General features: G+C 41.3%; 1 protein-coding gene across 1 annotated transcript in view; it reads left to right on the forward strand.

Moving 5' to 3' along the window:
- Positions 1-16,729, forward strand: part of GRIP2 (glutamate receptor interacting protein 2) — a 610,766-nt gene extending 594,037 nt beyond the window's left edge. The window contains 4 exon segments of the mRNA XM_042448529.1: positions 2,318-2,438; positions 4,701-4,940; positions 11,757-11,903; positions 14,326-16,729. Of these exon segments, the coding sequence (XP_042304463.1) occupies positions 2,318-2,438; positions 4,701-4,940; positions 11,757-11,903; positions 14,326-14,523 (706 nt within the window). The 3' untranslated portion in view covers positions 14,524-16,729.
- The last annotated feature ends 357 nt before the right edge of the window (positions 16,730-17,086 follow it).

Here is a 17,086-nt window from a genome sequence, read left to right on the forward strand (position 1 = left end):
TGCTAGGGGTCCAGACAGCACCAAGTGATGCCTGAGAGGAGTGACACCCACTTGAGCACTCCTCCCCTGTGGGGGCATGAGGTGGTGCTGCTGCTGGCACCCATCCCTTCCCTGCTGCCTTGTCTCTCTTGGACAACAGAGAAGGGGACGGGGGTGAGCACATGCTTGCCTTCCCCCTCTCTTCCCCAATGCTTTGGTTTGCTTGTGGCAGGTCTCTGCAGGTGGCGGAGGGGCAGGGCAGGGCAGGCTGCCATTGCCTCCCTGGCATCTGCACCGGGTAACACCAACACTAAGAATGCCACTGTGTCAGATATTTGGAATCAGTTTTCCCCTGATACCTCAGGGATTCTTTATCTGGAAATGTCCCCTATGCTTGTCATAGTTCTGTCTTCCATGACTCAGCAACCTGACTAAAGCAGCCCAGCCACAGGACTTGCAAGTTTGTTTCACCATAGTGTCTTCGCTTTACATATTGGCCATCTGATGTGCTACAGCTTGTCAACTAGACAGCTAGAATTCTGATATGCCAGCAATGGCCCTATTGGTCTACAGGCCTGATAACAAAAAGCAATCATGGTGCAAAGTACAAAAAGCAATCATGGTGCAAAGGAAGAAAAGGAGGTAATGGTGGAAGAATAATTGCATAAAATAGAATTAAAAACCCAACCTTTGACTCAACATTCCCTCTGTTTGTGTCACAATTCTTTGTAGTGTTGACCCATTAAAACAAAAATCATTTTCCTTGGCATGAGTTTCCAAAACCATTTCATATGACTTGAGTTCATCTTTAATTGCTGTTTACCCTGAAGAGATCTAAGAAGTGATACCAAAACATCCAAGGGAGTAGCCCCCCCCCCCCATGGAAATGTGAAGCAGGTTTTGCTGATATGCAAAGTGCTAGCAAAACATAAGATTTATAAAAGGCCAAATCAGAAAGATAAGTTGTGTGCATGATGCAACGGAGCACATTCCACCACTGTATAGCCTTCCTGTCAACAAGGGCCAGGAACCCTAAATTCAGGATGAAGGACAGATTTTATCTTCCCCACTACAGTGTCCTTGTAGCAGAGCTTCACTTTCTCCCCACAGAAAAAAAAATGATAGCTATTCACTTCTATAATGCACTAAAGGATGCCACTCGGGTGGTAACTAAGTCCATGTGCTCTCCATATATGAAGCCAACCATTTAAACTCAAGACATTGAGTAATCAAGTCTGATTCTGACTGCATATCCCTCTCCTGGATTCTATATATTGGTCCCACTGGTATGACCGAATGTAGGAAATGTGAAACAGTATCTAAGGAAAGAAAGAAAAGATTTGCCTGCTACTTAGCAACAAAGGGGTGGATATTACCAAGTCTAGTACTTTTCACTCCTTCAGGAGAGATGTTTTCCCCATCTCATATAAGGAGAAGGGACCGACAACTAAATCAAAACCAGACATATTGAAAGGGCAACCCATGAAAATAAGAGATGAGATATACATAAGGAGCCCTGATGGCGCAGTGGTTAAATGCCAGTACTGCAGCCACAATGTTGTGAGTTCACTCTCAAAGGGTTCCAAGGTCCACTCAGCCTTCCATCCTTTCATAGCTCGGTAAAATGAGTACCCAAATTGTTGGGGGCAATTAGCTTACATGTTGTAAACCGCTTAGAGAGTGCTTTAGTTCACTATGAAGCGGTACAGAAATGTAAACGCTAAATGCTATACAGACTGCATATAGGTCCTGTTCAGTCCTCTGTATGTAATTGTCTAGATTGTATAATTGCTTGCCTAGTCTAGGGAAAAAATCATTTTTATATACATCTTTTTTTACATTATAGACTCCCATGGAGACCTAATGTATTTATCATTCTCTCACCATGTCTGTTACCCTCTGTGTTTTTCTCTCTTTTCTCAGGTGTTCTGTGTCTCAGATCTGAACTCTGTCCCATCCGCCTTTGTACTAACAGTCTCTGAGGCTCCTGGTTTACCCATAATGCATCCTTTTTTTTTCTTTTACTTCTCTATTTCACCAAAACGTCTTCCTAAACGTACAATCTTCCTACAGGCACTTTTTATTTACCCTTTTGAACTTGACATTACTGCACCAGTTTAATTCTTCCTTTTGAAGGACTTTTGCCCCGTTAGTGAAAGTGCATGGAGGTTTTGTATATGGACTCTCTTTCTTGCCTGAAAAGTTCATATTGTTTGCTTTTGTATATGAAGACTCTGCCAAGTCTCTGCTTTTACTGGTGAGCCACTTGCTGTAGCCTTACGGCTTCCGTCCTGCTCCAGAAGAGTGCTGACAATCTTTGGTTCCTACGTTACAACAGATATCCCAACCGCCAAAATGGCCTTGAGACCGCACATGAGGATAATTTTTGGCGTGTTTTTGGAGAAGCTTTGGAGGACTTGGAAACATGCGGCCAGTCTGAACTTTTGAGGGAAATTGAGGTAAATTAATTTTGTGAAAAGAGAGGTGGCTGAGCTGTTCTGTTGCTACCACTTCTAGTAAGTTTTCCCATTTGAATGTAAGAAAAAATATATGATGGGTCAGACCAAACCTTTCCCACACCAGTTGCCTTTGGGAAGCCCACAAGCAAGCCATGAGTGCTTGTGTTCCCAAGGAACTGATATATAGTTATGCTGCCTCTGACACTTTTTCAGCTTTGCTTCTGTGGTTGTGATTGAAGAGAGGCCAAAGGTTGTATCTACATGACATTTTACATTTCCCCTTACATCAATAGCCACAATTAGTCCTTAGGATAGGGCTGTCTTAATAATGTGCCTTTCCTTTCGAACATCACTAGAGATCTATAGTGTGCATTCTTTTTCACGGATGTACAAACTTACTGGATAACAGAAGAATACAAAAAGAGGTACACAGGCAGATTGTACATGTTCTCCCCAAAATCTAAATTAAAAAGTTATGCTGCCATTCCTTGTAAAGTTCTTCATTTTTTAAATAACTGCTGCTCCTCCTGCTGATGCTAAGAACTCCCTACAGACATCACTTCAGGCAGAAATTGGGAGTTTCATCCTCTGCCTTGCAGAAAATTAATTTGCATTCTAGCTTCTTTCAGTAGTCAAAGTCACATCAGAATCTGACCCAAAGAGAGTTCCCCTTTGCATAGTGAGTTCATCTTCCTTGCAACAATACTGTGACAATGTGGACCAGTTTCATGCAAACTATGATGTGTGGCCAAAATATCTGAGGCTGAGGAGAAATTGCAATTCAACAGCATCTCATAGCAAACAGAGTCCCATAGCAAAAATGAGCAAATGAACACTGTTATCTTTCTGAATCTATTTGTTTTGCCAGCTTGTGTTTTTCTGTTTCTGCTTTTTTTGTTTGTTTTTGAAAGAGAGAGGTGATTCAAGTAATTTACAAGAGTGTGGACAGGGGCTACCATCTCATTCTATCACAATACAACATTGGAATTAGATGGGAGAAAGAGAGATGTAAGGGTGGAGAAACAAATCCCTGGCTCATGGGCCTAGACAGGCTTGCAGTGTCATCATCTGGCCAGCAGGCATTTCTGGGCAAACCCTGCCCCCTCCCACAACTCTTGTCCCAAGAGGCTAGTGAGAAGGGCATCCATGGACTCCATCTCACCAGCTGGAGACACTGAGCATTACCTCTTCCAGGCTGCCCTCCTCTTTCCCTTTCTTGACAAGGAAAAGAGGGAGGAGATGCAAAGTTGCCTGTGATCTCCGCCACCATTTGCAAGTACTGGGTGGTAGTGCTTTGCTCTTCCTTCCTTTTCACCATGTAGGAAACAGAAGGGAGCACCAAAGCCAAGTCCCCCAGATGAAGTTCCAGGTGGAAAATCTTCATTTGGTGCTGTAGCTGGGGATGCCATAATGGTAGATAATAATAATAATAATAATAATAAATAATAAAATATTTATTTATATCCCGCCTCTTCCGTTTTGAGGATCGAGGCGGGTAACAGCAAAGTTTATACAATATACAGTAATAAAAACAACAAGCCCCACAAGACCCCGGCCCAACCCTCCCTCCCAAGTATAAAATTAAACAATAACACATGGTTAAAAATACATAACAATACGACAAAATTAATAAACAAACCACAAATAAGAAAAATAATAAAAGGAGGGGGATTCAATTAGTTCTGGACATTATCAATTGGGGAAGGCTTGCTGGAAGAGAAAGGTTTTTGTCGCCTTTTTGAAAGCCTCGGGTGAGGATAATTGGCGAATCTCTTCTGGCAGGTCATTCCAAGTTTTTGGAGCGGTGACAGAGAAGGACCTCCAGGAGGTCACCACCAGTCTAGTCTTTCTAGATTGTAAGAGGTTTTTCCCAGAGGATCAGAGTGTACGGGAAGGATTGTATGGGAGGAGTAGACTGGACCCAGGCCATGTAGGGCTTTATAGGTGATAACCAGCACCTTGTACTGTGCCCAGAAGCTAGTAGATGGATGCATACCCTGATACCATTCATTTGGTACTTCAGTGAGGGATAGTAAATTGGCACATGTGGCCATGTGCCCTCATGTCACCCAGCCCATGAAATCTTATAAAGAAGAATCTGCCTCCTCCCCAGTTCTGGTGCCCTTTCCATGGCTTTGCTGTTGGTGACACTTTATCATGTCAAGTACAAATACCAGCTTCACAATGTTGTTGTTGTTGTTGTGTTGGGCCTTACTCTTCTATTTGTTGTTGTTGCTATTATTGTCTGTCTTTTCTGTGTAGGCATCCATCATGACTGGGAGTGTACACAATCTGGGCCTTGATGGGGGCAAGCTGCTCATAAACTCTGTTAACCAATCAGGACTGAGCCCACCAAGGAAAGGGAATTCCAAAAGCTCAAGTGATGGTCAAGGGAACAGCAATGGCACTCCTACCAAGAAGAATGACAGGAACATGGATATTAAGATGATGAAGGAAGAGATCCAGGAAATCATGTCCCCCACCCCTCTTGAACTGCACAAGGTGTGTATATGCTTGGAATACTTTTTAAATGAATGGGTCTCTTTCAGCTCCCATCATCCCACACCTTGGGTGATGCCAGCTAGGCTGTTAGGAGTTGCAATCTGAGAATATCTGGGGGCCACAAGTTGCCAAGCCCTGAAGTAAAATTTTTGGTAGGATGACTCTCACACGATTTGAAGGGGTTTTGTAAGAATTGGAAGGAAACAGTTTCAGAAGATACGTATGCCAGCAGTTACGCTCTAAATTGTCTGGGAGAAATGTTTAAGCACATGACTACAGAAGCCTCCATATTTAGGGGATTAATGTCTTCCCACAACAACCTTGTAGTGCACTTACATACATCTAGCATGACTGGCATAAGCCATAGCTCAGTCACAGAGGCTTGCATGAAAAAGGAGTCTGGCAGTTCTATGCAGAGCTGGGAAAACTGGGTGGGAGGATTCTGAGATGGCCATCCAACCTCTGCTTAAAGACTCTGAGTTTACCACTTTCTGAGTCAGTCTATTCTGCTATTGAACAGCTCTTACAATAAAGAAGTTCTTCCTAATGTTTAGGTATAATCTCTTCTTGTAATTTGATTCCACTGGTTTGTGCTGCAGTCTCTGGAGCAGCAGAAAACAAGTTCACTCTATCATCTACATGACATTCCTTCATGTCAACTCATAGTCATAGTCCATAAAAGTAATATTCCCAAATTCTGAGTATGACTCAGGACTGGACATACGTATGACTGCGAATAAGTGAGTGCATACCCACAAATCATTTTTTTTTAATGAGCGATGAACACACAGAAGGAGAATTTCACAGATAGCATGGTGACCTCCTCAGGGTCTTCAAAGGACAACCCAAATTTGATCTTATTGGGGGTGGGCAAGGGGGAAGGATGAAAATAAAGGACCCATGAGTGCGCCTTCTTTTTATTATTTACCAGAACTTCTGAAAGACTTGTGAAACCCTGAGATGCAGCATACAAATTCTATGCAGTTATCAGGAATATCTAATCTCACCTAGTAGCAATGGCATGCAGTCCATTAACCTCCCGTACAGAAGAATGCTACTTCTGCCTCTCCTAAAAGGCTTTAGGTGGCTGGAAGCATTTCAGACTTTTAGTTAAAAATCAAACACTCACTATTTAAATGACAGAGGGTTCATTCTGGAGTCAGGTTAAGAGGGATTACTGAAAAGCTAAACAACCTCTCACTTCTAGAGTCTTAAAGGTAAGATTAATGTTAAACTTGCTCATTTATTATGCTACCCTAAAATCACTTCCTTGATTTTTATGTTGGGTAGGGTGGATGGGTTTGTACAACTAGCATTCCCATGGCCTTTCAGTCACTATTACTGAGAACAGATGTAAGAAAACACCCCTAATATCCAGTGCCCAGATTTACTTTTCTTTTACCTCCCCATTTTCCCAGAATGCATACTGCATATGGTAGTGCTATCTTGTGCTCTTTAGGGGATTTATTCTCAACTTTATGTTCTCTAAAAAAAAATAAACCCTCGACAATATATTGAAAAGAAAAGGTTATCGGACAACATCCACAAATAAAAGGAAAAAAGAATTGCTCTACTTCATTAACAGTGCATATGGAAGCAAGGCCTGCCAAAGATTTATAGTTTATTTCTAGCGGGAGCTGAAAAGATTTGGCCTGATTGAAAAGCCAATTTTATTTTATTGTGTTTTCCCACATAATTACACCACACATGCAAATCACCTTCCCTACTCCTCCTCCTTCCTCAGTCTATTTTCATGTTTTCTTTATTTAGAAGGGTGAGTATCTTGCAGATCTCTAGATACTGATGGAATGTAACTCCCAGTCTTCTTCACCATTGGGTATGCTGCCTAGGGCTAATTGGAATTTGTAGTTCAACAATACTTGGAGGAATACATAATTCCCAGCTGTGTCTTATCCCCATGTTCCCTGAGCGCTCCAGAAGCCTATACATGAGAATCTGGGGGTCAAAGTAGATGCCCAATCCCTGTAATTAACACTTTTCTCATTGAACCTGAACAATCAGATTTGTAAAATAAGACAATGTTTACAATCCAATGGCCAATTAGAAAATAATGCCCAGGCTATGACAAACAGACATCTTTCACCATTTGAGGGAGCACTTCTTCTAAATATATGCTAAGCATATCCCTTAACTTTCATCCTAAGGGAACATGACACCTCTTCGTATACTTAAACAGGGCTAGCATATCACCTCTTAACAGTCTCTTCTCCAGCTAAATATACCCAGCTCCCTAAGACTCCCCTCATAAGACATGGTTTCCAGACCTTCACTATTTTATTCTCCCTCTTCTGGACACGCTTCAGCTTATCAACATCCTTTTTGAGTTGTGACAACAAGGAAAAAGGACTAAGAGAGCCAGCATGGCATAGTGGTTTGAGTGTTGGATTAGGATTCTAGAGACCAGGGTTCAAATCCCCATTCGACCACGGAAACCCACTGGGTGATCATGGGCAAGTCACACTCTGAGCCTTAGAGGAAGGCAAAACCCATGAGAATAAATCTTGCCTCAAAAACCCTGTGACAGGGTCGCCATAAGTCTAAAATTACTTGAAGGCACACAACAACAACAAAAGGACTATAGCTCATTGATAGAGCACATACTTTCCACACACAAGTTTCAGTCCCTAGCACTTCCATTTGGGATGAGGAAAGACTCCTGTCTGAATCCTTCAAGAGCCATCATTTACTAACATTACTTAGCCAGATAGCCTAATAGTCAGATGAGGTTTTGTAATATGGAAACCTCAAGGTGAGTGTTGAGTCACCAGGTTTCAAGCAAAAAGTCTTTTCAAAGGGCAGCCTCATGCTACTGCAACACTGAATGTTTTCACACTCATACATGATTAGAGGATACAAATGTGCTCTGCCAGATAGAGCATCCCCCTGATCCTTGCCATGTATCCATAAGAAGCAAGGAAAGATGAGACATATCCCATCAAACCTCTGCCTTGCAATATTTTGTGCTTTGATATTTAAGTAGCCAAGTAAAGTCATGCTCCCCACAAAGGATGAAGTTCCACCACTGGTAATCCATAGTATTTTTCCCCTCTATGCACCTGTCTTCCACATTTTCCCCTGAGAAATTTCTGGGGATATTTCTTGGGAAAGCTGTTTAATTCCTCCTGAATTTCGGCCAAGCTGGTCTACAGCTACAGTATCACTGGTTTGCAACAAAAATATGTGGCTTAGTGCTGTGTACACTGTGTCTGACCAAATGACCTTTTGCATAATGATATTGATTTTGCTTCCCAGAGTTAGATGAATTAGTTCACAAACTTGCTGCCTTTCAACTTGTGATATTGGTCAGCAGCAGGGGTCAGAGAGGTTCATCACCTCCCAAGGCTCACAGCCAAACACCTGGCCTTCCTCCTCCTCCTCACTGTTGCTTTCCAGTACAATTTTCCCCTCTCAGCAGCCAAGAAATGAAAGCAGGGAGGAAAAGGAGAAATCCCTTCGGAACATTTCTACTTCTGGGCACTGGGGGTGATAGATACCAAAGGGAGGTGCCTCACTACCACTTTTAGGTATTTCCCTGGCAGAGGATAGGGCAATGTGTGGCCCTCATGATGTACTTTGAATGCAGTTCCCATCAGCCCTAGCCAACATAGTCAGTAGTCTGAGATCACCTGCACTCTCACTTTTAGCACTCTAATTTGTTCAGGAACTAAGCTAAACTGGTGATTAGGCATGTAGACAGATGTTGTAGCACCTCTGAGAGTTATTTAAAATGGAAGTGGCAGCATGAGCTTTCATAGATATATTTGGTGGATGCTTAGGCATATGGGGCAAAATGGGTTTTATTGCAGAGCTTGAGAAAGTTACTTTTGGGGCATGCTGGCTGGATAATTCTGGGAGCTGGAGTACAGAAAAGTAACTTTGCCAAGTTCTTTTATAAAGTATGCACTTAACTTCATAAAAGTAAGTAAAACAGTTCCATTTACATTCCAAAAGAATGAAATTATGTTTCAAGCATAATTTAACTTTGTTATCCTGAGTTATTGTAAAAAGGAGCTGATATTTGACAGAAAGGCTGGCTCACGCCCACTATTCAGTACGCATAGGAACCCAGAATATATAAACATCTCTCTCCTTGTTTGGTTTTTGTTGCTATCAGCTTATTGACTGGTTTATTTAATGAAGAAAAGCACCATGCAGAAACCCCTGAAAAGCTGTATCAGGAAGGTTCAATTGACTTTTTGATCTTGATGGCTGCAGCTTTTTTCAAATATAAACCCACAGTGCTAAAATCACACAATAATAGTATCATCTTCATATAATCATAGAGTTGGAACGGCATACAAGGGCCATTCACCCCCCTCCATGCAGGAATATACAACTATAGCACTCCATCTTCTTCTTAAAAACCTCCAAAGAAGGAGAGTCCATCACTCTCTGAGGGAGTCTATGCCACTATCAACCAGTAAAAAATGTGCTTCCTAATGTTTACGTGGAATCTCTTTCTTTGTAATTTGACCCCATTGGTTCATGTCTTAGCAGTGGGGAACAAGTTCGTTCCATCTTCTACATGGCATTGTGTGTGTGTGTTAGGGAGACGGGGGGACCTACCCAAACCAAGATTTTTTTTTAAAAAAAAATTAAAGTCTGTCTGCTTGCTCTGAAAAGTTATTCATCTCTATTTCTAAAAGCGTTTTTCCTTGCTCAACAGAATAGTTTCACCTTATCCCTATTGTTTTGTCACTGTGTTCCATCTATACTGGGTTTGGAGGTTTTGAGGTTCAATCTCAGTACTGTCAATTCTGCCTATTTTTGTAATAAATTGCATATAGCAATATCTTAAATGTTTGGCTGCTTGACTCTTTGTTTTTTGCCTCTTTAGGCTTCCATGGCATATTCTAGCTAATGGATAACACACACACCCATGTGTCACTGGAGACTTTTTTTATTTCTGTTTGTTTGTAGATAAGGACTGGATTTAGCACATGGACTGGGTTCAAACTGAGAGACCTACTAGACAGCCAGTAACACAGGAGGGATGAAAAGATGGTTCTGATCAAGATATGGTTAAACTGAAGCTGTTCAGAGCCTCCCGAAACCTAGTTTTGGCACATCAAAAGATGCCAGGTTTTGACACTAGAAACCTCCTTTTTGCAAACCATTGAGAGAAAGGAAGTTGAAAGGCCCAAGATTATCCCATTGCTTGCTAATGAGAAAAAGCTGGTCACAGAGCCAGAGGTCTTTTCAGTTTTCTCTGGCTAATAAATGGTGCTCTTTTGAAATAGTCATAATAATCAGCTGGAGCTAGGTAGGTAAATGCATACGGTATTTAGCAAGCTCTCAGGGGTTGCACACATTTTCTGTGAAATGGCCCTGCTGGATCAGCTTTGGCACTTAATGATTCTTCAATTCAGTACTCAAGCTTGAGCTGTTCAGTTCAGAAATTGGCCACATGTGGGTCACTTCCAGCCTCCATTCGCTTTTGTAGCCACCCCCTTGACCCACCCCAAGGCCTTCCTTTTTTTTAACCTCTTTTTTCCCATCACACATATACATGTTGTGCAGGTGTTCCCAACCTGGGCTGTCCACATACCCCAGCGGGTGTGAGATGGGATTTCAGGGGGTGCAAAAAAGAGTAGCTTGTGTTGTTCAGTGATGAATCACCACTCATTTTTTCTGAATAAAAGAATCCAATTGCTCAATTTAGATTTACATTTTTTGCACTGTATTAAAAGCTTTTTTAAAAGTTCAATTTGCTCACCCACAGTATTGTATGTGGTTCTATTTGTGGTTCAAAAATTAGAAATTGGACTTCTCCATCTTCAAATGTGGTATTACTTTTGTAATTACTTTTGTAGGGGGTGTGTACATTAATCAAAAGTCTAAGGCTGTGAGGCATAGAAAAGGTTAGTAACCACTGGTCTTGTGTGTGCCTTGTTTCCCTGGTGACTCTGGAAAGTCATCCCACAGTGCTATTAGCCTTGTAAATAAGGCATGTGCACCCTGTGTGCCTTGCTTCTGATGAAAACAGTACTTCCAGGAAGTGTCCAGAATGCTATTAGCTAAGGTGCACACAATTTTAGGTATCTTGTCTTCAGATTTTTAAAAAGGAGGGTCATTTTTGTTATCGCAGAAGCAAATTCAGCAGCAGTTGAGTTTGTCTTCCAGAGGAAAAGTTAGCCCTTGGGCCTCATGAGCCTGATCAAGTTGTCACATAGCTTCAAAAAGACTTACAAAACACAGATCATGCTGTACCCATCATCTCATCTGAGTACTATAAATAGTCTTTCATGTATTCATAATATTATTCACAGTGATGATGAGTAGAACCTTTTAGTTGCTAACCTTTTGATTTGATTTGCATCTCCTTTTTCTCCTTGCACAGGACCAAAGGTTGCTTAATCACTTGCTAATTGTGGGAAATATACTGTATATATGACTGATACAAACAATGAAAAATAAATTCCTACTGCAATACTTCCTAAACTGTTTTTCATTTGCTTGTTGCTTTTGAATCCTGCCTTTTCTTCCTTGTAGCTCAAAATGGCTTATGTTGTGTCCTTGTCCCCTGTTTTGTATTAACAGTAGGCTTGAAATGAGGGCAGGCTGAGAGCTAGTGTGCTCCTTCAATATCATAGTTGAACAAAGATTTGAATCCCTGTCTCTTCAGGAATTAGTTTGACAAGTATGACAGTGGAACACAGTGGGCATCCTTCAACCTTCATTTGCTCAAGTTATTGAAAATTTACTATGAGATCCTTGGTAGATCCTTATTCTGTGCATGCAGCCTGCCCCATGTAGTCTTTCCGTACCATTCCTTAGACATATCTTTTCCTATAGATGACCCTTTACAAGGATCCAGAGACAGAAGACTTTGGATTTAGTGTCTCAGATGGCTTGCTGGAAAAGGGCGTCTACGTGAATATGATCCGTCCAGATGGACCAGCTGATCATTGTGGACTCAAGCCCTATGACAGAGTCCTTCAGGTAATAAAAACAACAGATTCTAGTAAAAAGAGAATGCAAGGGATTGTAGTAAACTTGTTCATTCTGTGGAGAATCTTCCACTTATACATTTTTGTAACCAACTGTGTGTGTGTGTGTGGGGGGGGGGGAATCTAGCCTGTCTGCAATGAGAGAGAGAAGTGGATCAGATGTAAGAACAGAGGAGATGGACTTATACCAACCTGCAGTTCACCTGATATGTCAGACTAGGGCAGAGCTTGGGAAGCCACTGTTTTGTTTTTTAAAACAGGAAAAACTGAGATGCCTCTAAAGTGCCTCTGAATGTTCCTTAAAAGTAACTTGCACAAGTACCTACTGTATATACTCGACTCTAAGTCAAGAAATTTATGCCCAAAAATTGACCCTAAAATCCTATGAGAGTTTATATACAGGTCAATGCAGTAATACTTAAAAAGGTCATGGAAAAAGCACCACTCCATGTGCCTTGCCAGTGATTTTTGAAAGAGCTGCCAGGCAGGAGTGGAGGGGGGGGGGGGAATAAGGTGATTCCCTTCTCAATCTGATGTTGCCTTTCCTCCTCCTCCTCCTCCTCCTCCTCCTCCTCCTCCACCACCACCTCCTCCTCTCCCCATCAAACAAACACCCCATTCCCTTTCCAAACCAATCTGATGTTAAAACCTCCACTAGCACTAGGTAAGTGGTGTTAGGTGGTCAGGAGAGGCCCACAGGTTATACCAGAAGTCCATGGGTCATATCAAAACCCATGATTTTGGCTCTAAAAGCTTCCCTCAACTTATAACTTATACATGAGGTCGACTTGTACATGAGTATATACAATTAATATTACTTGTGACATTAATAAGTTACCATTGTTTTATTAAGCATATACATTGTTTTCATTACATTACTTTTCATATGGGACTTTGGTCTCCAGAGAAAGAGCAGCAAAAAGATTTTTTTTAAAAAAAAATGATAGGGAGGGAGGGAAAGAGAGAAAACAAAAGAATTAGTTAGGCTGGCAGCCCTGTTTCTGCTGAATGCTGGGAATGTTGCCTCCAGAGCAAGCACAAAAGTGTTTTCTGTGGATGTGCATTAAATCCTTCCATAGGACTGTCAACTACTCTGGTGATCTAAGGGAGTCTTCTCCAATCTAGGGCCGTCCTGATGTGTTGGACCTCTGCTCCCATTACCCTTACTGAACATTGACGATGTTCAGAGTTGCAGTCAAATACATCCAAATATGAGTGTCTGGCTAGAGGTGAGAAAGACTCCTGAGGGTCGTTGCCAGTCAGTGCAGACCCCCAAGAACTAGATGACCCAGTGGCCTGATTCAGTGCCTGTCAGTTTTGCTATTTAGAGGAGTGTGTGTATATGAGTCAAGGGTGATTGGCAGGGTCTTTTTAAATAACAGGGAAAATAATGGATTACTTGGACTTAGAAAGTCCTAGTCCAGATCTTGGTGTCAAAAAAACTACTATCTTGGAATAAGGGTGACTCTTTTGGATAGTAAAGTTTGAAGCAATCTAACAGGTAAGCTCTTAGATATGCAAGATATCTGGCTTGATCCCTGGGGCATCTGGTCTGCTGGGATCTGTCCATTGTCTTTCCAAAAGCAAAGACAAAAACCTGCCTCTCCCACTTAGGCATTTAGAATATAAAATAACCCCTTGTGGTGTCTAGATGCTGTAGCCCTAATCATTTCATCTGTGCTTTCTGCAAACTTGTTAGATCTCATTTGCCAGCTGAGATTTCAAAAGTTCACCCTCACTGACTTAATGTTAGATTCCCATCAGAAGAAGTGTCCCAGAAAAAGGAAATCATTCAGTATGATGTTTCTTGCAATTGCACAAGTGGGGCAGGAACGTAATGGTTCTAGGAATGCGTTCTATATCATTCCACAATAGCACAGTGCAATTCAGTTTGATTGGGTTTTATATGATGTAGAAGAGGTCTTGTAGTGCAATCTGTTAAATGTTTGACCTTGACATAAGATTACTTTACAAGGCAATAAAGCAATGAAAGAATTGTTTTTCCAGTTTCGCATTTGCCGTCTCCTCTTTAGTCCTGTCCAGACCTTACTCAGTTTGCATCAACACACAAAAAAGGAGAGCACTAGGCACCGTCTCCTCCTCCAACATAACTTTCTTCTTGTTTAAAGTAGTAAGTTTCAGGAGAAATCAGTGATCACATGGAGAGTCTCCCAAGCAAGCAAAACTGTCATTTTTCCAGTGTCTGTGTTCATGGGGAGACACTCTATTTATACAGGATCTTGTCATCAGACAGGTTACTTTTCAGTGTAAGGGAAGTGGCAATATGGGGGTATCAAAGCTAAGCACTTTCCTGCATAAGCATGGATTCATATGAGGTTTAATTCATGCTTGAGCAGGACCACTGTTTCTCTGTGTTTTTTCTTGAACCTATCTTGAATCTTCTCATCCTTTAGGTAAACCGCATCCGAACAAGAGACTTGGATTGTTGCTTGGCTGTTCCTTTGATATCTGAAGCAGGAGACAAACTGGACCTGGTGATCAGCCGGAATCCCCTGGCCTTCATGGCCAACGCCCAGTTAGATGACCACAGAGATTTGCCAGGACAGCAGTCCCTGGGTGTGGAGGTGAAGGCCAATACACAGACACTCTGATGATAGGTGGATTTGGTGTCAGCTGTCTTTGAGGGCCTGGGAGGGGCAAACGGGATTATTGGGTGTCTGTTGTGTTTTCCCTCCCCTGTTTTCTTTTGCACTGATATTTGTGCGTACTCTTTGTGACGTAACTTGCCATGAAGAAATGGGTTTCTAGTTAGTAATCTCTTGAAGCCTGACAATTTTGGCCTTGATGGTCCAAGCTCAGTCTGATGGAATAGCTTTGCCTTGGGTTTAACAGAAAAGGTGGACTGGAGGTCTGACAGCAAGAAAGTTGAACCCAGGGCATCCCACCTGTGAGAGAACATCCTTTGCTCATGCTATGAGCTTCTCTGGCACACGGGGTGATAGGCCATAGGCCACCTCTTTGCCCCAGTCTGAAGGGCTTGGATACATGGTGCTATTTTTGTTGTTTGCTTTGTTAAATCATGTACAGTGAAATCTTTAAAAAGAGTCCCTTGTTTCTGTGAAAACCTCCCCTGCACTATCCCACACCCTTTTCTTAAACCACTGCAAGAACCTTGACTCTCCCCATCCACAGTTCTCCCAGTGTCTTGCAGATCACTGTGCCATGCCAAACTCCCTTAACAATGTGAGCAGATTTCACTCACCGATTTTTCTTTATTACAAAAAACTGAGTACATCCTCACAGAAGATGGCACTCAGACATGTAGCTCTTTTCTCTTTTTGTCACACCTTGAGCCACATCTGAGGAATACAGCAGCAACACTTTCACTACTGTTTGAATTCAACACTGAATTTGTCTTCATCAACTGTTTTAGAAAACACTTACTATAGAGCACAACTTACAGGACATGAGCTATCCTGAGAAACCAGTCAATCTGTGTGCTGATTGATATAGGGCACCAGAAAGCTCACTCTCTCCCTGGTTGCTTCTCATATGTGGGCTGCATCCAGCTCTTTGCCCTGTCCCTAATTTTTTGTGGAACATGGGAAGGGGGGAAACCTTGTATCCCTTTGTCACTGTTTAGCATGAGACATCCTCAGCTAGATTGATGTTGTGTCTCCAAGTGCACCCTCTGTGGGCCGTTTTAGTGCAAGTACAAATGTGTACATTTTCTTAATCACTGATGATGATACTGTTTGGCAGCCTTTTGTAAACAGCCATAGTAGTAGCCCTCTGTTTTCAGTAGTTACCTTCTCATCCATGGCTTGTGAGCACAATGTCTTTGTGACCCCTCAGCCCTACATTTGCCTCCCTGACCAAAGCCCCTTGTAGTGATCATGGGTGTGATACACACACATTTGTGCAATCATCTGCCTACAGCAAATGAGTTGGATTGCAACCAAGGCTGTAATCTCCTTCTTTCACATGGTAAAAATGTCAGGACTTGCAAATGTCTCTGGCCAGTCCAATTGCTTGTGCTGGGTCTTCTGAAATAGCACTTTATTGTGATGATTATTTGATTGACCCTTCCCTGGGAACTTTAATAAGTCCCTGATCTGGGACACTGGCTCTTCTCTTGTGTTGTATTTTTTTAATATTTTATTTGATACATTATTAAGATGCCACGTTTTGGTACAGTTGGGAACCTCCTCCATTAGATCAGTGTTGATTCAGGGCTGATTGCCAAGTCTGAGTTCAAGCCAAGCTATGATTGCATCTACTCTTTCTTTCATTTTCTTTTCTTTTCTTTCTTTTTCTTTTGCTGTTTCCCTTCCTGGGCCATATCAAAGTATCAGTGATTTCCTTAAGATGTGCATGGAGTCCCATTGGGCTGTCTCTAGCTGTAGCCATTTTCTCTTCTCAAAGTATGCAATATTCCATACCATTGCTGCCATAACCTAGATAACGTGCCATAAAAGAAGCTGCAGAGCATTGACAGTTGAGCAGAAAAAGGAGGTTTTATATGCAATATTCTCAAAATGGCAGAAGCTCAACATGGCTTCAAATAGGTTTTTAATGAAAACTTTTAATAAGGCTTTAAAAATGGTCCTTGTATCCCTTCCTATGCATTTTGAATGATATGAAAATGAAATGCATTACTTAAATGTGTATTTTTATCCATATATTAGAGTGTATTCCTTGTAAAGTATTTTTCTATGCTAATTTTCTTATGTATCTATGAAAGCACAATATTCAAAGAATATTTTAGTCCTGTTTTGGACATATTTGTAAATCTATGTATTTAAATGGTATTGCAATTACTTAGAATTTTTTAAAAATTAAATAAAAACAAAATGAACAAGGCTTTTGTTTTCTTCAAGAAGTTGGAGTCAGAATTATTATTATTATTATTATTATTATTATTAAACTTTATTTCTATAGCGCTGCAATTATACACAGCGCTGTACAAAGTCAGTAAAATTAGGAGTAAATAAAAGCCTGCCTAAGGCGTACATTCTAAGATAATAACAATTAAAAGAGGAATAGATAAAATTACCATATAGAAAAGAAAAAACAGATTAAAAACATCAAATATCAAACAAATCACATCACATCAAATATTGTCAGACAGCCAGATGACAATCACAAATTCCCTGAGAACGCTTCCCTAAACAATATGGTTTTCAGCTCAGCCTTAAAGCTGGTTAGGGAAGT

Source organism: Sceloporus undulatus, chromosome 2, assembly GCF_019175285.1.
Source record: "Sceloporus undulatus isolate JIND9_A2432 ecotype Alabama chromosome 2, SceUnd_v1.1, whole genome shotgun sequence".
Classification (NCBI taxonomy): domain Eukaryota; kingdom Metazoa; phylum Chordata; class Lepidosauria; order Squamata; family Phrynosomatidae; genus Sceloporus; species Sceloporus undulatus.